Consider the following 21,959-nt stretch of genomic DNA (forward strand, 5'->3'; position numbering starts at 1 on the left):
AAAACCACAAAGAAAGTAAAACAAATCTTTTTGTTGTTTAAATTGAATTTGAGCAGAGTCTGTGTGTGCCACAATCCAATTTCACTGCTCACTATTTTCCAGCAGCAATCAGTGGCAAAACACTGGAGGTTTCTTCTAAGTTAATGCCTTTATTTGGCGAAGGAGATTAAAAAATAATGATAATAATCTCAAGAGAAGAGAGACTGAGCAGGTGACTCCAGAAAGAATGAAATTTTCATGATATTCAATAAAAATGCCTCTCTTGTTTACAGGCAGTTTCTGCCATTAATTTGGTACATTCCTTGTCCCTTGAGCTTACTTTTAAAGAAAGCCACTGTGGCACTGCTCACAATCCTGCTTGGAAAACCCCAAACAAGCCAGCTTTAGAATTGCTGCACAAGGTCATGTTTGATCATCGGGGAGGACAGACATCCCGCTATTCATCCCGCGGGAGCGGCCGGCCCAGTGCTGGGCCCGGCACATCCATGGCCTTCCAGCTCAGCTGCCAAACAACAGCATTCAACAAGGATGAATTTACATCCATTTACATCAACCACCCTTTTGTTCCCCTCTGCAGAACCAAGGATCAGTTAAAACTCTGTTTGGGGCACTTGGAATGAAAAACACAAAAAGCCAAGCCCTGTGAATGGTTAGGATGGGAAGGGACCTTAAAGCTCATCCCATTCCACCCCGCTGCCATGCACAGGGACACCTTCCACTAGCCCAGGTTGCTCCAAGACCCCTCCAACCTGGCCTTGGACACTTGAACATTTCCCCATAATCTCCCCACCAAACTTATTCAGAGCCATTAAGAAATACTCCAATAAAAAAATCCACACAGGAAATTTCAGGAAGGACGAGCAGCAGCAAATTATCCCCCAAATACAACTCTTGTTTTCCAAAGTCCCTTGAGGACACCAAGATCCTCAACTACACACAACTAAATGACTGGATGTCCTGATGCAACCAAATTCCACAAGTTAAGCAAAACAGGCCAGTCTTACGCTATTCCAAGTACCTCCAGAAAATACCACGGACTGCAGAAACGCGTGCTTATACAGCTGATGGCGTGACCTTGTTATCAAACCAGCCTCAAACAAATCAGGACTACAAAGCCCTACTGAAAAGCTGCAGGTTCACTCACAGGTCATGCTGGTGTGAAAACCCATCCTGGGAAACATCTAACCACACTGGGAATTTACCTGGGATGGGATCTGACCAGCCACTTCCTAGTGCTGGAGGTTAAAATCCATTTACAGTCTCCAGCAGCTTTTTAAAATTTTCTGCTCCAAGACTCCAGTCAAATGGTGTTTCTCCATTAACCACACACATACAACATCTATTTCAGCAGGAAACAGAAGCAATTCAGAGTGCAAACAGAACAAATTTATGTCATTTTTAAACACTGCTTCGAGATGTTCATTTTTATAACCACAGTGGGAAGACCTTTCCAGGAAAGCCAGAGTAGATTTGTGAGAGAGTAGGGACAAAAAAAGACTGGTTTTTAATCAGCATATTATTAAGTTCCAGTTCTCATCTTTGTTATTACAGCCTCTTTCACAAGTCAGTAATTCAAGATACTTTGGTGCAATGCTGTAAGGGATGAATTATTCCAATGGATCAGAACTGGTTTGATATTAACATCCTCTATTAAAAAGAAAAAAGCTTTCCCACCACAGATGAGACAACTAACAAGTTAGGATTGTAATGGAAATTACTTCCAAGACTGCTGAACCCAAACTTGGATCTATTTACACAGGCTGTGAATAGACAAGAGTTTATTTACAGATGGTTTCTCCCCAGCCCTGAAATGCATTTTGGGGAAAAAAAGATATTAAAACAACATCAACAACCCAGCACTTAGGAGCAATCCTACAATCAGCCATTTGTGTGCCATGTGACAGACAAGAGAAATAAACCCCACAAACAGTAAGAAAACACATCTCTGTGTTAAGCCTTCATGGTAGCAATGAAAAGCAAAGTGGGCAGGAGAATTTTGGAAAAGCCTTAAATATTCTTCTGTAACCTAATAGTGAAGAGAAATATTTGCTTAACCTCTGCCTTCACCATCCAAAAAAGAGCCAATTTACTCTAAAAGCTACCAAATGCCCCAAGAAGAATTTGAAGCATTAACCACCACCACCAAAAAGCATCTGAGGAAGAGGCAGATGTCCCACAATCAGAGAGGCTGCCTGGCTTAGACATCCCAAAAACAACCGTGCTGGAGACGCTGGTGACTCATTATTAGTGAAGGAGCAGAGAAACCACTTGAAGAGGTGAGGGGAAAATTCCATTTTAATTTAAGAGCACTCTCCAGCAAACCTTTCCTGAGCTCTGCAACATAGAAACACTTGGATATTCACTAATAAATGCATTTTATAAACACTTCCAACAGCCCTCAACGAGTACAAGGTGTGCCATCTGCACTGAGACTTACCAGGGACTAAGAAAAATAAAAGTACAATGTTTATATGTTAAGTCCTTTCAAGAAAAAAAAGGTTTACCTTTTAAGATTATCATAACATCAATGACTTTAAAAAATAAGTTTGCTGTGCATATTTGTCATAAGAGGCAGTGCCATCTGATTCAGTATTCCCTTGAAAGAGTTCCTCCCTGCTGCAGGCCTTTACAAAAACAAAGAGCAAACCAATGACCTAGAAACAAATGCAGCCTCTCAAACTACTCTAAACTCATTAACTTTATACTTGTTTCAGACTCCTAACAACGTCTGAAACGGCTGCCAAAAACTTTGATTTAAATTTACCAGGCTGCACGAGGAGAAAGTTTGGGTTTATTCCTTATCTGAAACCGTTTCAGGAGTGGAAGGCACATTCTTCATAGCCCAGAGTGGAGGGGGGGGGGCAGAGGGTTGTGGGTTTTTTGTTTAAAGGGGATGGATGTGTTTACATGGCACGGAGCAGAGCCATGCATCCAACCCAGCTCCGGAACCGGAAGCTGGATGACATGTCAGCACAGCTCTCCACTAATTACCAGGATAATGAGAAGCAGAATATTTCTTTTTCCACAAAGAGATGACACAAAAACATTTCCCTGCAATACAACTAGTTATTTCTTGTCGTGCTGCCTGGTTATTTCTTGTCATGCTGCCCTGCACTGGGCAAGCACACACAAACAAAGCAGCTCAAGGTATGCTGAGTTCCAGATTTATGACAGCTGAAATGTTCTTTTAAAGGATTACTGCTAGAATCCCTAGGAAAGAAGTTCACTGATCTGTGCACAACACTGTAGGAGAAAAAAAAAAAAATAAAAGAGGAAGGTAAATACGCACCACAAAAACTTTTAGAAATAACTCCCTGAGGTCACAAGTAACCATTTCAAAGGGGTGGTGGGAACAGGATCCATCTATAAAATTTCAATTTGAGCATTAGCAAAGAGCCCTCCCCCAGCAGAAGCAATTACTGCTGCCTTTCATGTGGCACAGTAACACACCCTCCCTTGCACACTTGGCTGTGTCAGGTCTATTTTAAACACACTCAACAGCACTACAAAGGAGAACATCACACAGCCTCCCTCTCCATGCAGCTGAACACGCACATTGCCAAGCACAGGTTGAAACCTTTAAGGCTTTCTTTACAATCCACCCAGACCTAAAAGCTGCTGAGCATCCCTGAGGTATGAGGAACATCCCTGATGTTTGTAGACAGAGCTCCTATGAGAACACACCACTGCCTGCACCTCCTGCCCCCCATGCCCGTGGTTCTGGCGATGTGCACACCAGGACGGAATTACAGAATCCCAGAATGGTTTGGCTTGGAAGGAACCTAAAAAATCACCCAGCTCCAATTCCCTGTCATGGTCAAGGTCACTTTTTGTATGCACCATTCCAAGAGCATCTACTTGATGTGCTGCACTAACTCTACCTCGTACAGGAGCTCTGTTCCAGCTTCTGAAGAGCTTTAATCTGCTTCTGCCTTTCACGGGCTATTATTAACCTCGAGGATAAAGTGGCACCCTTTTAATCAGGTGCTTTAACTGGATGCGTTCTGCAAACAGGTATAGCCAAGAGATATCCTCTACCTCCTTGGGCAGTAACGTGGGAAGTATCGCCCGCGATATTCACCAATTCAAACCTCCAAGAAGGGGCGGCGGTAAGAGAGACTCTTCTCTGGTGCTGCAAGCACAGAATCCCAGACTGGTTTGGGTTGGAAGGGACCTTCAAGATCATTCAGTCAAACCCCCTGCCATGGGCAGGGACACCTTCCACTATCCCAGCTTGCTCCAAGCCCCATCCAACCTGGCCTTGGACACTTCCAGTGATCCAGGGGCAGCCACAGCTTCTCTGGGCACCCTGTGCCAGGGCCTCACCTCGCTCACAGTCAATCCTTTCTCACACAAGTAGGAATCCTCCGGCTTTGCCAGAGGCGGCCCCCCCCGCCGCTCACCTTGTACACGTCGCCGTAGGTGCCGCTCCCCACCCGCTGGATCAGCTCGTAGTCCTGCTGCGGGTTCCGCCTCAGGATATCCCCGCTGGCCCGCGCCGCCGGCTCCATGTCCAGCGCCGCGTCCCCGCCGGCCCCGGGATGCTCCTAACGCGGCGGCCCCCGGCCCATGGCTCCTGCGGCGGCAACGGCGGCTCAGGGGGGCTCCAGGCGGCCCAGACAAAGGCGGGCGGGCAGCCGCGCCCTCCGCGGCTCCCGGGGCTCCCCGGGGCAACCAGGAAGCGCCGGAGCGGGCGGGGAGCGGGGCCGGGCGGGGAGGGAGCTGCGGTGCCGCCGGCGCTGCGGCCCGTCCGCCGGGGCGGCCAGGCCGAGCCGGCTCCTACCTGCGCGCCGCAGCCCTTTGTCCCGCCGGGGAGGGAGGGAGGGAGGGGGAGCACCGCCGCCGCCGCCTCCTCCTTTTCCTCCTCCTTTTCCTCCTCCTCCTCCTTCTCCTCCTCCTTCTCGTTCTCCTTCCGCGGCCGAGCCAAGCCGGGTGTCGCTCGGGTCGGGACGGGACGGGCCGGCAGCGCCTCCGCGCCGCCGCAGCGCCCCGGCGCGGCCAACGCCGGCCCCGCTCCGCTCCCGGCTCGGCCCCGCTCCCCGCCCGCTCCGCTTCAGGCTCGGCCCCGCTCTGCTCCTGCCGGCCTCGCTCCGGGGAGCCGCTGCCGTGGGGCTGTTACCGGGCGCTGCCCTGCCCGCGACCCTGTGGCCGCCACGTCCGGGGCTCATGGAATCTCAGAGTGGTTTGGGTTGGGAGGGACCCTAAAACTCATCCAGTGCCGAGCCTCTGCCTTGGGCAGGGACACCTTCCGCTGGACCAGGTTGCTTCAAACCCCATCCAACCTGGCCTTGGACGCTTTCAGGGATCCAGGGGCAGCCACAGCTTCTCTGGGCACCCTGTGCCGGGGCCTCACCCTCATGGCCAAGAATTTCTTCCCAATAGCCCATCCAACCTAAATCTACCCTTTTTCAGCTTAAAGCCATTCCCTCTTGTCACTGCAGACCCTTGTCCCAAGCACCTCTCCAGCTCTCTTGGACGCCCTTTAGGCCCTGGAAGGGGCTCTGAGGTCTCCCTGAAGCCGCCTTTTCTCCAGGTGAACATCCCCAGCTCTCCCAGCCTGGAGCAGAGGGGCTCCAGCCTTTGGAGCATCTTTGTGCCTCTTCTGACCCTGCTCCAACAGGTCTTCATTGAGGAAGTACACGTGTGGGGACAGGCAGGACTTTTAGCCTGTACCCCTCTGTTTGAGGCAGGAAGAAAGGCCCCAGTTTGGCTACACCACCTATATATTATATATATTTATAGCCACACATATGCTTGTACCAAACACCAGGCCAAGCTTTCCATCTTTCACACCAGAGGCTGGGATGCTTCCAGAGAGGCTCGAGATGTGGAGGAAAAGGAGGAGGAAGGAGGATGTAGGACTGATCTGGATTGCAGCCTTGCAGCCACGTCGTGTAATCCTTCTCATGGGCTAATCAGGTACCATGGCATTCAGCTTTGTGGGCAGCCAGTGCAATGAAAGTCACACCAGAATTACCTCGGACTTGTTGGGACTTGTCTCCCTGGGTTCCCTCAGTCAAAAGAAGCTTCTGTGAAACTGCAAAGTGGAAAGCATTTATAGCTGCCTTTCCCAATTATTTTCAGAGAAGCAGCTGAAATTCTGGGCAAAGCTCACCTATGGTCTCTGAAATCAATGCTAAACAACTTAAGAAGCCCAAAGGTGGGGATAGGGAGCAGAGGAATGCTGGAATTCGAAGTAGCACTCACTGCACGGAGAGTCATTAAGGCCTGAAAGGAGGTGTGATTTTCTAGGTGTAAAAACCACCACATACTCAGTGCAGGAAATACGTCTGCAGAAGTTCGGTAGAAAAAATTCAAATGGATGCCAGATGTACGAGTCTTTGGTGTCCAGGATTGGTTATTTCAGAGCAGATTCTGCCTCTCTGGCAGCCACACAGCCCAAGCAGGTCCAATGTATTCTAATGCCAACATAGCCAGGCACTGATCCTCAGTTTAAAATGGAGCCTGGGCTTTGAACTTGCTCTTACATTTAGAAATCCCACATGTAGTACCTGACAGAGTGGTGTGGGTTGCATAAGCTTTTCCTTCAAACCACAGGCTCTGTAGCAGAATTCATTAGGATCTGTGGTGCTTTAGGTTAAACTCAAAGGCAACGTGTGCAGACTCCTGGGAATTGCATAGTGGCCTTTGGGTTTATTGGGATTTATTTATGGGCTCGTTTGGGCTGCAAAACGTAACCTGCCCCACCTCCCCAAAAGAGGGGAGCTCAGGGCGAGATTCCCATTTAGTTTCCCCTTGTACTCTCCAAGCCTTCTGCATCCTGGATGTCCTTTCCAACATAAATACCTAAGTTTTCCTGAACCCCCAACAAGTAAGGAACTATTTACCCTTTAGAGAGCTGTATTTCCTCAAGTGATTTTTAACAAAGCAATTACCTCTCCCCTCATAAATCAGCTTCCTGTGCTCCTGATAGGGAGCTGTTTGTGTCCTTTTTCTTTTCCCTTCCTCAGCTGAGGGTTCAGACACTGCTTTTCACTCTGCTGCTCCTGACAAGCCATCAGATGACAGCACAGCAAAAAGGACATTTCATTTTCCAGTGGCAGATGGTGCATTAAGACTTGGACTCCTAGAATATCCCTTAGATCCAAGGGGCTACAGTTTACTGCAAAAGCTCCTGTATTTAGTCCTTGCTGGGTTAAGTTTCACTTCCCACCTGGAGGTGCAGCTTCTCATCCCATCTTGCCAGTGGTGAAGAGTGACCTCTCAGAGCCCATCTCATGTGCTGAGCTTTAATCCACCTTTCCCAGCTGGGTCTCAGTCCCTGCTGGAAGCACAACTGGGAGGTGTACATAGATAAAAGCAGCACTGGGACTGTACTACTGTTACCATTTCATGATTAGGAAAATGCAGGAAAATGGAGGAAACTGCCTGAAGTTGTGCCAGGGGAGGTCGAGGTTGGATATTAGGGAAAATTTCTTCAGGGAAAGGGTGGTCAGGCATTGTTTGCCCAGGGCAGTGGTGGAGTCACCATCCCTGGAGGGTTTTAAGAGCAGTGTGGATGCGGCACTTGGGGACATGAGGCAGTGGTGATCCTGGCAGTGCCGGGTTAAGGGTTGGGCTCAATGGTCTTAGAGGGCTTTTCCAATGTTAATGATTTAATTAATGATTCTAACAAGTTGTGCAAAGTTTTCAGTTCAAGACATGGACCCTGTGCCCTGCCAGGCCCGTACTCCTGAGCCCACACCGATTCCCAGTGCATTTTCCACCCCAGACCACGTTGCTTTTCTGGTCAAGCTTGTTTAGGAATGTGCTTTTATGCAGCATCTTCCATCTGAATGGGTCCCAGCCTTAAAAGGAATGTTAAGTGGTTTTACATAAGGCATTACATGGATTTGGAGAATGTGATCTGTTTGTGTTGTAGTCTGAGGAGGAAGAACAGCCAAGGTTATTTTAACGAGACTCTGAGATTCACCAGGTAACAGTGGATGCAGAGCTGTAGAGATTTCTAACTGAATGAGATAATAAAGGTGGTTTTAAAAGCAGTGGAATGTGCTGTGCCTGTGGATGCATGTTCATTGGCAAATAGGACACTGAAGTATGAAACAGCAGCATGAAGAGAAAATACTTCAGCCCTAGTTCTTTATCTGACTGCTAAAATATCTTTAATTTTACACAGTCGAACAATCCCACATGGAATGCATTCAAAACTGCTGCAGCACCTTCCCTATGATTTGATTTTTTTTTTTTTTTTTTTTTTTAAGTTTGTCGTTTGTGTTTTTCAGGCTGGTTTTCCTCTCTGATGGCACACACACTGTTGCTTCACCCACGGCCACAAGTGAAGGGCCTGCAGTGGAGCCATTCCCAGGCTTTCTGTGGGCAGCTTCCAGCCCTGAGTCCAGTTCAGGATGCTGAACCTCCTAAAGCTTCTTGCCATCACTTTGGCAGCTTTCAGGGCTGTCAATGCTGCTTCACCTGCTCTGCTATCAGAATTCAGAATAGGAGGAATAGGGCAGGTTTTCTGGGATCCTGAATGGTTTCTTGCTGCTGGAATGGCCCTTTGGGGACAGCTGGGATGGCAGCAGATGTGGGCACGTGATGACAGGTACAAAAAATGCCTGGAAAAAATAAAGAGCAGAAAGAGGGAGAAGTCCTGGCAAGATGGATGGAGAGAACACAGCCAAGGGCAAGAGAAGGAGGAGACATCCAGGCCTGTTGGATGTTTCTTATCTCCAGCTTGGGAGTTACGCTTGCTCAGGGAAGCATCAGTCTGCTGTAGACTGAGGATCTCATCCAGCTGAGATGCTCTGGGAAGAGAGAAAAGACACCAATGGGAGAGCAAAGCCTTTTCAGGAGCCTTGTGTGCCTTGCAGGAGCAGGAGAATTAAACAAGACCCAGCTCAGCCCCGTGTGCCAGGATTTGTTTTTCACGGAAGGAAGAGGGGCGCTGTGGCTATACATTATATTTGTGTCACCCCGTTTACGTAGATGCATCTCAGGAGACTTTGCAGCTGATTGTGCTCTTTGCATTCAAAGGAAGGAAACCAGCTGGATGCCCTTCCCTCCCACGTGCACACACAAGAGGGCAGAGGTGAGACCAGACAGCAACTGCTCAGCACAAGGATGCAGGAAAATGTGGCCATTCCATGAAAAACAGCATTAAAAAGGGAAATTCAGAGCAGCGCCTGGAAACCCGGCTGCTTCCCCCGTTCCCAGGTGCACAAACCTGGCTGGAACATTTTGCAAGGATCTTGCTGAATCATCCAGGCAGGTGGATTCGGTTGGTTCTGCCTAGAGGAGCTGGAAGCCTTTTCCTGGCTGAGGTGTATCTTCAGGGGGAAATCCTAGAAACAAACTTGGCACGCACAGATTTTGGCTTGGGCTCACTAAAGCCACGTTGCAAACAGAAAAAGAGGCTGGTGAGGAAGGATGTTTTCAATAGTGTCCATCTGCCTGCCGGTGCAGGGGGGAGGGAACAAATTAAAAACAGTATCGGAAATAAATGGGAAGTTTGGCTTAGGAGAGATCTTGCTGACCTCTAAATTGTAGAATCATGGAATTACCCTAAGGATGATCCAGTTCAGCTCCTGGCCCTGCACAGACACCCCAACAGTTCTCCCCTGTCCCGTGCATCCCTGGCAGCGCTGTCCAAACGCTCCTGGAGCTCTGGCAGCCTCGGGGCCGTGCCCATTCCCTGGGGAGCCTGGGCAGTGCCCAGCACCCTCTGGGGGAAGAAACTTTTCCTAACGAAGAGAAATAAGAGGATCACAGTCAGATAGTGCAAAGGCAGCCACTGAGGTAAAACCAGGCCTGAGTTGATGGTTCTTTATGTCCGTGGTTTTTTTATTCTTAAGTAGCTCCTTCAGTTTACAGAGCATCTTCCAGAAGGAAGAACCTCCACTCTGATTGATTAAACAAGTGATTTAATTAACTGCTGGAATTCTGTCTCCTCCACAGTGAAATACCTCTGTGCAGTCCTAGTGTGCCATCGTGTTTACAGAAGCAGCAAAGCTAATTCCTTTGGCTGCAAAGCCCATGTAAATGTAGGCGGTCATAGCACAATTCGGGGTGAGAAATGGGAACTGCAGGAATAGCAGGATTTCCTAAGCAACAAAGATCTGCTTCACTTAAAATATTTCAGTAAGGAAAAAAACCCAACAACAGAAAGATGTTAGGAAGGTTGTAGCTTCAGGACCAAGGAAAAAGCTGATTCTGTTTTATCCCTTTTTGGTATTTCCAAGGAATTGAGGCCTCTTAACCCTAGAATAAGGGTATAGAAATTTAAAGCAGTGATGAGGAATCCCTGCCAGAGAGTGTAAGCACCAGGGAGACATCCCCTTGCAATGCTCTTCAGACACATTTGACATCTTGATCCCTTTGACTTTCCCATGCAATTTAGCAGAAGCAGTGAAAGAGCAAAGCCCAAGAAGGCAGAAGTGACAATAAAAACTGTGTGGAGGAAGCCAACACATCCCGGAACCTCGGATAACCACTGCAAGAACAGATGTGTCACCCGGAGGCTCAGGCAGCGCCTTGTCCAAGGAAAACTCCTGTGGATGGCAGTGATTCCCTCAGCAGCAAGTCCCAGCGAGTCCGTGGTGGCACCTGAGCAAGAGCAGAGCCTTGGCAGTGTCTCTTTGGCACCTCTTACATAAGCGTTGCACAACGCACCCGGTTTCTGTTTGCGAAGGGCCGGGGATATGAAAAGCAACTGGAAATGCTGCCTGGGTAAGTGGGACACTGAAATCAAGGTAAATTATGAAACAGCTCCTGCCAGCGGAATGCAGGATGGATTTAAATCCAGGTTTTGTCCAAAATTCTGAGGCCTTTCCACCGCTGTATCTCCCGCTGTTGAACCACTGGCTGAGCTCTCCCTCTGCAGGGTATTTTCTCTTTCTGCCTTTCCCCCATTTAGCATCGTTTTTCCTCAAGAATCCTTCCAGTCCATGACCATTCAGCAGCAAGAATGTAAAGATGCTTCCTAAGAAGGGCTGTTTGCAACTGGGAAAATAAAGGAAGGATGAATCGGTGGAGAGAAGGGATGGATGAAAATGAGCAAATGCTGAGTCACTCTCTGGAAAAAAGATCATCCCCTTGACTTGGGATCATAGGAAATAATGCAGGAGAAGGCCTTGGTACTTCATGCAGACCATCCCTCTGGCACAGCACAGCATCAAACCTCTCCACTTCTCTTTCACTGGGATACCACGTGCCATAATGGCAAGAGAAAAGGAGAAGATGCCAGTAAATGGGGCAGTACAAGCTTGACCTTAGCAGCAATTTTCAAAGAGAATGAGGAAAACAGGACCTGAGCCCATCTCAGTTTAATTAGACTTTCAAATGAACAAATTTCCTTTTCCATCCTCTTTTTTTTCCCCTCCCCTATCCATTTCCCAGCTGCTTTTCTTTTATTCTCTTTCAACCTATCTGAACCCCTCTGAGAGTGTCCAGCGTAAGAAATCCCTCCTCACAACACCTGTCTCTTCTCTGCTGCACTGAAGCAGCAACAGGCACGTGCAGTCTCAGGGATTATTTATAAAAATCCTAATGGAGCTTCTGCAAAGCTGAGTGAGCTCCTCGTGGTCGCAGGGCCCAGCAGGGGTGGGCAGGATTCAGCTGTGTGCCACGTGAGAGAGCCAGCACTTCAGAGAGCCAAAATTATATGTTTCCTTCTGATGCTGTAAACACAGGGAAGAGGCCAACGGGAGGCAGTCACAGAGTATTGGAGGAGGCACTCAGGAATTAAGTATCAGCATATCAATGGGAGCACAACAACACATGGCTTTGGTACAGCTCAGACGCCTGGAACTGAAAATTGGTTCATTTTTGAACGTTCTTCCTGCTGTCAGGAATGAAGAGCAGATCCTGCTGGCTCCTGTGAATCCAACGAAGCTGGATGGCCACTGGCTTTCCCTGACTGCTGTGAGTCAGAGTGCAGAAATGATCAGCACCCTCCCAAAATCTCCTCTTGCAGATACAGTCTGGGGCTCAGTTCCCCACCTATCCTGCCAAATTTTGGCCCTGTGGTGACCACCACATTTCCAGTTTAATCAGTTGTTCCTTGACTGCTGTGCCGTGTCTTCCAAAGAGCAGCACAGGGTTGTGGCTCCAGAGTCAGGTTGATTCCAGCAGCTTGTTGGCATCACAAGTGTGGGCAAACAGTAGCTGAGGACAAGTGTGTTCACTCCTGTGCTGGTTCACATGGAGCAGGTGGGAGCGGGCAAGCTCCCTGTGGCTGGCATTGCCAGAAAGCCAAACACAGCATGGGCTCATGCCCAGCAGGGTGGGCAGGAGGTTGAGGAAGGGGATTATTCCCCTCTACTCTGCTTTTGTGAGAGACCCCACCTGCAGAGCTGCCTCCAGCTCTGGGCTCTCCAACATCAGAAGGATGTGGAACTGCTGGAGCAAGCCCAGAGGAGGCCACAGAGATGCTCCAAAGGCTGGAGCCCCTCTGCTCTGGAGCCAGGCTGGGAGAGCTGGGGGTGTTCACCTGGAGAAGAGAAGGCTCCAGGGAGAGCTCCGAGCCCCTTGCAGGGCCTAAAGGGGCTCCAGGAGAGCTGGAGAGGGACTGGGGACAAGGGATGGAGAGACAGGACACAGGGAATGGCTTCCCACTGCCAGAGGGCAGGGATGCATGGGAGATTGGGAATTGGGAATTCCTGGCTGTGAGGGTGGGGAGGCCCTGGCAGAGGGTGCCCAGAGAAGCTGTGGCTGCCCCTGGATCCCTGGCAGTGCCCAAGGCCAGGTTGGACATTGGGACTTGGAGCAACCTGGGCTAGTGGAAGGTGTCCCTGCCCATGCCAGAGGGTGAAATGAAATGAGCTTTAAGGTCCCTTCCAGCCCAGACCATTCTGGGATTCTGGTATCAACTGTGCTGTACTTAAATCCTCCCCAGAGGTGTCTTAAGTACAAGCCCTTGAGCTGCATCCTTTGTGTCACATCTGCACGTGCACAGTGAATATCTCCTGCTGCCTGTGGATACTGCAGGCACAGGTGGAACTGGGGGAGCAGGGCCTGGTGGACCCCACCCCAGGGCAGGACCCTGTGGTGATTTCCCAGCCCAAGTGTTCCTGTGCACTCACCACATCCTGGTTGGGCCAGGTTCCCCAGCCATGGCCCCTTATGGGTGGGTGTCCAAAGGGGTGCCCAGTGCCCCAGATGAGCCAGGGACCCTGCCCTGGGGTGGATGTCTCCAGGGTGTGGGTGCCTACAAGTGTATCCAGTGCCCCCAGGTTTGGATATACCTCCAGGTGTGGGTGCCCCAATGATCCCAGTGCCCTGGCAGGGATAACGCGGATGTTGGAGCATCCTGTCTGCTGAGCCCCCCATCCGTACCCCCATGAATGGGTGCCCCTGGCAATGCTCCCGGTGTGGACGTCCCCAACGATCCCAGTGCCCGGGCAGGGCTAACGCGGCTGTTGGATCCTCCTATCCGTACTGAGCCCCCCATATACCCCCGCGGGTGGGCGGGTGGATATTCAGCACCCAGGGGGGTGCTGCTCGCCCCGCCCGCGGGCCCCCCTGCCCGTGCGCACCCCGAGCGGCGGTGCCCGGGGCCTGCCCCGCGGGTGCCGTGGGCGGGTGCCCCGGCGGGCCGGGCCGTGCCGGGCCGTGCCGCGGTGCCGCGCCGAGCGGCGGGCGGGGATGCTGCTGCTGCTGCTGCTGCTGCTGCCGCCGCCGGCTCCCCCGCCCGCCCCGCGCCGCCGCCGCAGCCCCGCCAGACGCAGCGCGGCTCGGAGCGCGCACGGAGCCTCCCGCAGCCGCCGCCATGGCCCGGAACCGCCGGGACAGGAGCAGCTGGGGTAGGGCGGCGGCAGCAGAACCGGGGGGGAGCGGGGGGAGCGCGGACAATGCCGGGCCTGAGCCGGCCGCGGGCCGCGCCGGGGCGGGGCTGCGGCGGGAGGACGCGGGCGGGGGGCTCGGCTGGCCCGGGCGGGGCAGGGGGTTGCCGGGTGCCGAAGGGACACACGGGTGTGTGGGACCCCGCGCGCTATCCCTGAGGGGCCTGGGGTCCGCCCGTGCCCCCCCCCCCCCCCCCCCCCGCCAGCGTGAGGGGAATCGGGGGTGCGGCTGGGGCGCCCCTCGTTCCGGGGCCTCCTGAGGCGAGGTGGTCCCGGCTTGGGCTGGTCACCGCCCTCGGCATGGCTACAACGGGACCCCCTGACTCGCCTGGGGCCAGACAGCCCCGGCAGCTCCCTGGGGATCCTTTGGGCTGCCCCGGTTCTCCTCCGGCTTGCCCTGACACCCCTTCCCGTAGCCCTCCTGTCCCCTCAGCCCTTGATGGGGGATGTCACCTCAGCCACCACCCCACCTCGGCTGGGAGCAGGGATCCCGCTCACCCCACCCCAGCTCATCTGGGAGCAGGGATCGCGCTCACCCCACCTTCCTCAGGCAGAGCCACAAGGCCACCCCGGCTTGTCACCCCTCCAGAGGATTTTCCCCCTTTCTGGAAGCTATAGGATTTTGTTGTCGAGTCACCCTCCAGACAGGGCCCATTTTAATCCCATCCCCTCACAGCCCCCTGATCCCGGGGGAGCTGGGAGCAGCACTGCCAGGGAGCGGAGCGGGGTGACGGGGAGGAGGAAGTTCTGTGGTGTCTTCCTGCAAGGCTTCGGTTCCCTCCAGAGGCGCTTGGATCCTCCAGCAGCTGCTGCTTCCCGCTGGAGCCCACGCTGGTCCCACAGGTGGGCTGCACCCAGCAAGGGGCTCCTCCACCTTCAGCCTCCCTGTGACCACGCTCAGCAATGTATCGCTTCACCCACTCCCACTGACACGCTGTTCCGTAGGAAATCAGATTTTATCCAGCCATTTCCCGTTATTTGAGGAGAGTAATTTGTCGTTTCCTCCGGAGTCGTATTCCATGTGAGCTCAGTCACGGGTGCTGGCGGTATCCCGGCTCCTCAGGCAGAGCGGGTGAGCTGAGCTGTGATGTTTAGATACACAAATTACATTTTAATTTGTGTAGATGAGCGTGGGATTTCCCATGGCAATGATTAAGAGTTCAGAGGCATGCTTGAGGAAGCGTTGGGATAACGGAGTGTCTGATCCAGTGATGGGCTTTTTGGGATAGAGGGGGGAGAAAATGGGCGAAGCTCATTTGATCGGTGCCGTGTTTAGCTGTGACTTAATGAAGGTCCTCAAATCCTTGGGTAAACCGGAGGGAAAACTTGCCAGGGAATGTGGTGCCGTTCTCAGCTTTGTCTCGCGGAGCGTGTGACAGACGTGTCAGCCCTGACTTCGTGCGTGTTGGGAATTGCACACACGTACACACGCTGGTGCCTTCCCTGCACATCCTGAGAGCAGGAGGAGGGAATGCAAATGATGCCGGATGGAAGCGGAAAAAGCATCATCCTGGGAAGTACAACCTGGGTCCGGCAAGGGAATTAGGCACATCCCTCAGCCTGGGCTGCTGAGCCCTACTCCCAGGAAATGTGATGTGTCACTGATGGGATGAATTCTTCCTTAGCTTCTCTGCAAGAATCTGGAAGCATCCATGGATCCAAGTGGATCTCTGTGGGATCAGCCACCTTCTGCTGCCACCCATCCCCAGCTCAAAATCATTCCCTATATCCCATAGCTATTCACCTATTCCTAGAGGATTTCCTGGCTCTTTGCCAGGCTGGTTGACGTTGTGAGTAAGAAATTAAGAGAGCTAAATGCTTCTGGTTTTTACTAGGAAAGAAAAGAAAAAGCTATCTTTAATAAATTTATTCATTCCATTTATACAACAAAACCTCATTGCCTTGAAAGCTGTGTTTACATCCAGTGACTGCAGCATTGTGTAGTGACATCAATCCATGGGGTGACTATTCCACTGCTACATTTTTCAGCTGGCAAGGGAGGAGGCTTGGGCTTTTCCTGAAACTAAGGCAGAAAGGAGAAAGTCCTTGCTTTGTTCTAAAAATGGGCTCATGGGTCATTAAAAATATTAATGCTATTTTGAAACAGATCAAACTTTGTCCTAGTTACTTAGGCCTGGAAACAGGCAGCTGCTTAGTGTAACCCTCCTTTGTTTCACAAAAATAATTTGCTTTTTTAAAGCTCACAGAGCAAATTAGGGTGAGTATATGGCATTGCCTCTGGTCATAGCTGGGTCACTGTCACATCCCCAGGAGCTGGTGTAGGGGTGTGTGATGCATCCAGAGTAGGATTTAGCCTTGGGCTAAAGGTCAGCATAAGGTTATGCCTCATTTAAGGCTCCTCCTGAATGTGCCAGGCGGTGCATAGACCTCACAACTGCTGCCAGTTGAATGGGTGAGGCAGCTATGGTGAAAAAAAATCACAAGTAATTTCTTGCTGTGAGTAGTGGACCCTGCTTTTCCCAAAATAAGGATTGTTAGTCCAAGTTCTGCTTGGCATGGTGAAGTCCAGCCAGCTCATGAAGATGTAATAGATTACACTGATTTTTGTCTGAAATTCTTTGTGCTTGGCAGTTGCAGATGTTCAGCAGCCTGGTTCCTCTGATCCAGTGAGATCCCTGCTCCCAGTTGCTCCTTTGAACAGCACAGACTGGAACAAATCGTGTGAAATCTCATGTTTCCCATCATGGCCAATTTTGTGTTAAAATTGGAATGATCCACCTATCAAGAATTCAGTTTTAAAACCATAAAAGGGATTAACAGAGGTTATAGATACTTCTTGGTGAGGGTTTTCAAGTTGCATAGGGGATTTAGGAGAGCTCCTAAAGGGAGCCAGGAGAAGCCAAGGAACTATTTTAGGAGAAGGTCTCCTCTCCAGCACAGGCCAGGGATCATCACTGCCACATCTTAGACTGCACACAATGGGTTAAACCAGGAAGAAAACAATGATTTTGGTAGGTTGTTTTTTATTTTAGCCATGTTAACATCCTTTCTGTTTATTGTTTGATTTCTGGCCTTTTATGGTGGCTTTTCAGTTTCCACTTCTGGCATTTCTTTGTGACTCTGAATGCTGGGAACCTGACAAGTGAAAGCTGAGATGTTTCAGACAGAGGGGCCTTTACACAAAAACCCAGAAATATTCACAACCAAATGTAAAAGAGAGAAGAAAATGAAGTGCTGGGACTTGAAAGAAGAGACAAGTCAACACTGCAAGCTGAATATGGTTGTAGAGTCACGGAATGGGCAAGGACACTTTCCAGTAGATGAGGTGGCTCCAAGCCCCATGCAACCTGGCCTGGAACATTTCCAGGGATCCAGGGGCAGCCACAGCTTCTCTGGGCAACTGTGCCAGGGCCTCCCCACCCTCACAGCCAGGAATTCCTTCCCAATCTCCCATCCATCCCTGCCCTCTGGCAGTGGGAGCCATTCCCCCTTGTCCTGGCACTCCAGGCCCTCATCCAAAGTTGCTCTCCTATGGCTGTTGTGCAAGCAGCAGCATTGTAAGGGAATCGGAATAGCTGGGATCCACCAGATGAGCAGGAGCAAGAGCAGCCTGACTTTTCCTTTCTGGGGAAGAACCAGGATAGCCTGAGCCTGCCTTGGAGTGGTGACATGGTGCCCTTGTCATGCCTCATGGCATGTCCATGCCACGAGTGGCTCTGGCCATGGTTGCCTCCCTGATTAATGGGAATGGGAAGCAGCGTGTGGTGTTGGTTGTGTCTTGCTGCATTTTCCCTGCTAAGCCCATGGGTGACAAACAGCGCACTTAAATATTGTTCAGGGCCTGGGTGATGTTCAGAGGCAGCTGGCTTTATATTAACTCCCCTGGATCACTGACTGGAACCTTCTGCAGTGGGGGAAGGAGGCTGGGGCAGGTATTGTCATGGTCTGCAAGGCACAAGGTGTCCCATGGATCACTTTTGAAAGTCACTTCACTCTAGAGAGCCCCCAGCTCCTTTGCTCCTGCCAGAAACACTCCCATTTGCCATCAGTTCAGGGAAAGTGAAGTGTTACAGCAGGAAAATAACTGAACACAAATCTCCCAAATGGGGTGGAGGCTCTGGAGAAGGGGCTGAGCTCTGCCAAGCCCATAAAGCATATTTAAAGCACTCTATATACAGAAGCATTTTATGCAGAGTGTAATTACCTTTCATGTTATATCCTAAAATTTCATGACATGTTTACCAGACTTTATTTTCAGGCAATTTTAGCAACAAAAGAGTAAACATAATTTAATGTCAGAAAAAACTAAATCCAGTAGTGATGGTGGAGATGAAGGGAGGCTGTTGCTGATGGAGAGGATGAAGGATCATGCAGAAAATGTGTGCTGGGAAGTGGGAGTTCTGGAGATGTATCCCTGGAAGTGTCCACGGCCAGGTTGGAGCAGCCTGGGATAGTGGAAGGTGTCCCTGCCCTTGACAGGGAGTGGAATGAGAGGTTCTTTAAGCTCCCTTCCAACCCAAACCCTTCTGGGATTTTGTGTTACACCAGAGCCTGGCTAGGCTTAAATGTGGGAGAGGGAGCAGGCCCAGGGTTTGCACCTGACAAATAGATAATGGCTTTTTGCTAGTGCTCTTCCAACAGTGTTTTGACTGACACAGGTGGGAATGGGAGGTGTCCACCTTGCCTCTGACTCAGCCATTGCTGATACATGAGCTGGCATGGGCACAGCCACATAACTGTCTAACCTGACCTCAAACTTCCTGAAAAAATTCTAGAAAAACCTCTGCTTTGCTCCCACGGTAGTTGTGTGCCTGTGACTCCAAAGCTCAGCCTGGGAATTTGACAGCAGTAGGAATTGCTCTTGCTTCAGAGCCAACTAAGCACTGGAGCTTCACGTAGTAGGTGTAATTAAAAATTTCACATTGGTTTTTGGCATTTGAGATGTTGTAACAGGCAGGTTTGGTGGCCAGTTATCATCCAAACTCTTGCTCCTGTCAGCAGTCATTCACGTGGGAAGGTCCCAAACCACTCCTGTTGTCCCAAACCACTCCTGTTATCAGCAGAATCATTCATCCCCTTGTTCCCTCTGCCAAAGGGAGAAGGGGCTGAGCTGGCCACGCTGGAGCTGAAGCTGTGCTGCTGCCAGCTGGATGACTCAGGGCTGGCAGGAAGAAGGTGCACGCCACATCTCCACTGCTCCAAAAAAAGCAAAGAGTGAGGGTGATGCCTGGCAGCAGCAGCTGCCCCGCTCAGCTCCCTGCTCCAGGCATCCCAGGGTGCAGAGTGGGGTCCTTGACAGGACAATGTGGGAATGCAGCTTGGATTGGGCAGAGGTGTTAACACAGCTGTGCAGCTGAGATGTAGGAGTTTGCCCTGGCTTTGGAGAGGCCAGCTTGAGATCCCAAAGGGAGACTACCAAATGTGGCCTTTTACAGAATCACAGAATCATTTAGGTTGGATAAGATCTCTGAGATCATCGAGTCCAGCCTATGGCCAAACACCACCTTTTCAGACAGACCATGGCACTGAGTGCCACATCCAGTCTTTCCTTCAACACCTCAAGGAACAGTGACTCCACCACGTCTTTGAACAGTCCATTTCTATTTACCTGCCATTCTTGATTGCTGAAGGACAGGGCTCCTTTTTCCACGACAGTTTTCTTCACCTGCTTCTAATACCCTACAGCTCCCTGGGGGATCTTCATCCAGGAATTGTCATTGATCTGTCATTTCCACAGATTCATGGCAGCTGTGATTACATCCAGTCTGAGGAGGTGCAGGTGACTTCGTTGGGCACTAATAAGTTCTGGCTCTGCCTTCCCATTCTGCCTTTCCCAGAGCACCAGCCCCAGGTGTAAGGGGACATCATAGCCAGGCTGGGGCCCGACAGAGGTGGGTGTGTCATTTATGAGGGGCTTGGTGGTTCTGGTTAGTGAATACTGCTGATGTGCAGCACCTGGAGTTTCCCCTGCTTGTATCTGGCGTTCTGTTGAGATGTCAAAAATCTTAGCAGAGGTGTGAGCAGAGTTGAGGGAAGGTTGTGTGGCTGTGAGGTCAGCTGTGCCCTGGATGGAGGAGGTGCATGGAGAGAGACTTATTTACAAGACCACATAGTACCAGGATCAGGGGAAATGGCTTCCTACTGCCAGAGGGCAGGGTCAGATGGGATATTAGGAAAAAATTCTTCCCTGTGAGGGAGGCGAGGCCCTGGCACAGGTTGCTCAGAGAAGCTGTGGCTGCCCCTGGATCACCAGAAGTGTCCCAGGCCAGGTTGGATGGGGTTTGGAGCAACCTAGCGTAGTGTAAGGGTTGACACTGGATGGGCTTTAAGATCCCTTCCACCCCAAACCAGTGTGGGATTTTGTGACACAGAAAGGGGTGGTGAATGTGTGTGTGTGGTTAAACCCAGCTTGGGAGGCTTTCTGACTTGCTGGCCACGAACCTTCAGAGGGCATGGTGCAGGCAGGACCACAGAGCAGGGATGGGTGTAAGAAAGGGCTTTGCCCAGCCAGGCTTCCCTGCTCCACCTTCTGGAAGGCTCCGTCTCCCAGGAGCACTTCTGTCTAGACACCTTCTGGCAGTCCCTGCTGAGGGAATTTGCCAGCTCTCAGCTGGCCAGGTCAGGCTCAGCTCTTTGGGGTGCATCCTTTGTGCAGAAGCAGGGCAGGTTATTGCTGGACAACACCCTGCTCTGACTCTCCAGTGCACATGCATTGCTTCCATGCTTTGTTCCCCATTTTTCCCTGGTTGGCTGGATCAGGTGCTGAGCTCTGTGCCAGCCTGTCGTGGAGAGGAGGAGAGGATTCCTGATGCATGCTCGGAGCTCCCTGCCCCTCCCAGCCTTCTCAGAGCCCCGCTGATCATCGCTGGCTGTCGTGCGGCAGAGGGAGTTCAGCACAGACACAGAGAGCAGAGCTCGTGTGCCAGCAGCAGCCAGGCTGAACGTGCCCAGTGCAGGGGAGATGCTTGGAGAGGGTGGCTGTGTTCCCCAGAGCCGTTGTGGAGGGCAGATAAGCTTCCTGCAAGCTGCAGCTCTCTGGAGAGTGTGCAGAGGGATGGAGGCTGACTGCAGGCTCTGTTCAGGGCTTGGCTCGTGGTGCTGTTGGTGGTAGTGTGATATGTTTGGGATGGAAACTCCAGAAAAGGACCCACACAGGTATCATGTCTGGTTAAACTGGTCCCCTGAGAGCTGCTGATAAGCAGCCTGACACAGCCGATACAGGGATACTTTGTTCCAAGGAAATAACGGCCAGTTAAAGCTTCCTATCAAACCTCAATTTTATCGCCTTGGTAGTTTGCTTTCCGTGCAGTAACTTGGTTTGAACGCCCTCGGAATGGCAGCGCTGCCTGACATTGGTGTATTTGTGTGTGTGACATCTGAGCTGGGGTTGTTTTGCCTGGAGAAGTGAAAGCTCCAGAGAGACCTCACTGTGGCCTTCCAGTACTTGGAAGGGGTTTATAAAAAAGGAGTGTGACTTCGTACATGGGCAGATAGTGATAGGACAAGGGGAAATTGATTTAAACTAAAAGGGGAGAGATTAGATTAGGTATGAGGGAGAAATTCTTCCCTGTGAGGGTGGGGAGGCCCTGGCACAGGGTGCCCAGTGAGGCTGTGGCTGCCCCTGGATCCCTGGAAGTGTCCAAGGCCAGGTTGGATGAGGCTTGGAGCAACCTGGGCTAGCAGAAGGTGTCATGGCTGGGGTGTGGAATGAGGTAATTTTTAAGGTCCTTCCTAACCCAAACCATTCTGGGATTGTGCTTTCAGCGAGGGAATTGAAGCCCAGGCTGCAGTCCCTGCTTTCCACAGTCAGTGCTTGGATAGCTGAGACTCCTGGGATCCAAGAGAGCCTGAGAGCAGGGCTGGCAAATTGGCTTCCTCAGGCTCTGGTCACGCAGTGTTTGCACAGATGATGGGACATGGCTGTGTTTCACTCTCTGGAATGAAATGTATTTATTGTGCAGGCTGAGCTGAGGACAGGGCTGATTCCTTAGTGGGACTCTGGGAAGCAGTCAGCATTTCTGTGACCTGTTCTTCCATGGCTAAGGAAGAACAGGCTTCAGCAAGCACCCACCAAACATTGCATAATTAGTGGCGTGTAATTTACTTAATTTATTCTTCTCTAGAAGTTAAGTACACTAGTCATGTCTGTCACTGTGCACACAGGCACAATGTGAAATACGCTGTTTTAATTTAATTAAT

At 51.1% G+C, this 21,959-nt stretch overlaps 2 protein-coding genes across 5 annotated transcripts in view; one reads left to right on the top strand and one right to left on the bottom strand.

Annotated features, from left to right (window-relative positions):
- Nucleotides 1–4,884, bottom strand: part of MAP4K5 (mitogen-activated protein kinase kinase kinase kinase 5) — a 55,187-nt gene extending 50,303 nt beyond the window's left edge. For 2 of the 3 annotated variants that reach the window (XM_032110967.1, XM_032110965.1), the window contains exon 1: nt 4,404–4,705. In XM_032110967.1, the coding sequence (XP_031966858.1) occupies nt 4,404–4,511 (108 nt within the window). In that variant the 5' untranslated portion in view covers nt 4,512–4,705. Of the gene's footprint in view, nt 1–4,403; nt 4,706–4,783 lie in introns of those variants that run through there. The other variant, XM_032110966.1, reaches the window with a different exon arrangement.
- Nucleotides 4,885–13,648: 8,764 nt separating this feature from the next.
- ATL1 (atlastin GTPase 1) overlaps nt 13,649–21,959 on the top strand; it is a 30,074-nt gene continuing 21,763 nt past the window's right edge. For both annotated transcript variants that reach the window (XM_032111112.1, XM_032111113.1), the window contains exon 1: nt 13,649–13,760. In XM_032111112.1, coding sequence (XP_031967003.1) covers nt 13,727–13,760 — 34 coding nt within the window. In that variant the 5' untranslated portion in view covers nt 13,649–13,726. The remainder of the gene's footprint in view (nt 13,761–21,959) is intronic.

The sequence above is a fragment of the Corvus moneduloides genome, chromosome 6 (assembly GCF_009650955.1).
Source record: "Corvus moneduloides isolate bCorMon1 chromosome 6, bCorMon1.pri, whole genome shotgun sequence".
Classification (NCBI taxonomy): Eukaryota; Metazoa; Chordata; class Aves; order Passeriformes; family Corvidae; genus Corvus; species Corvus moneduloides.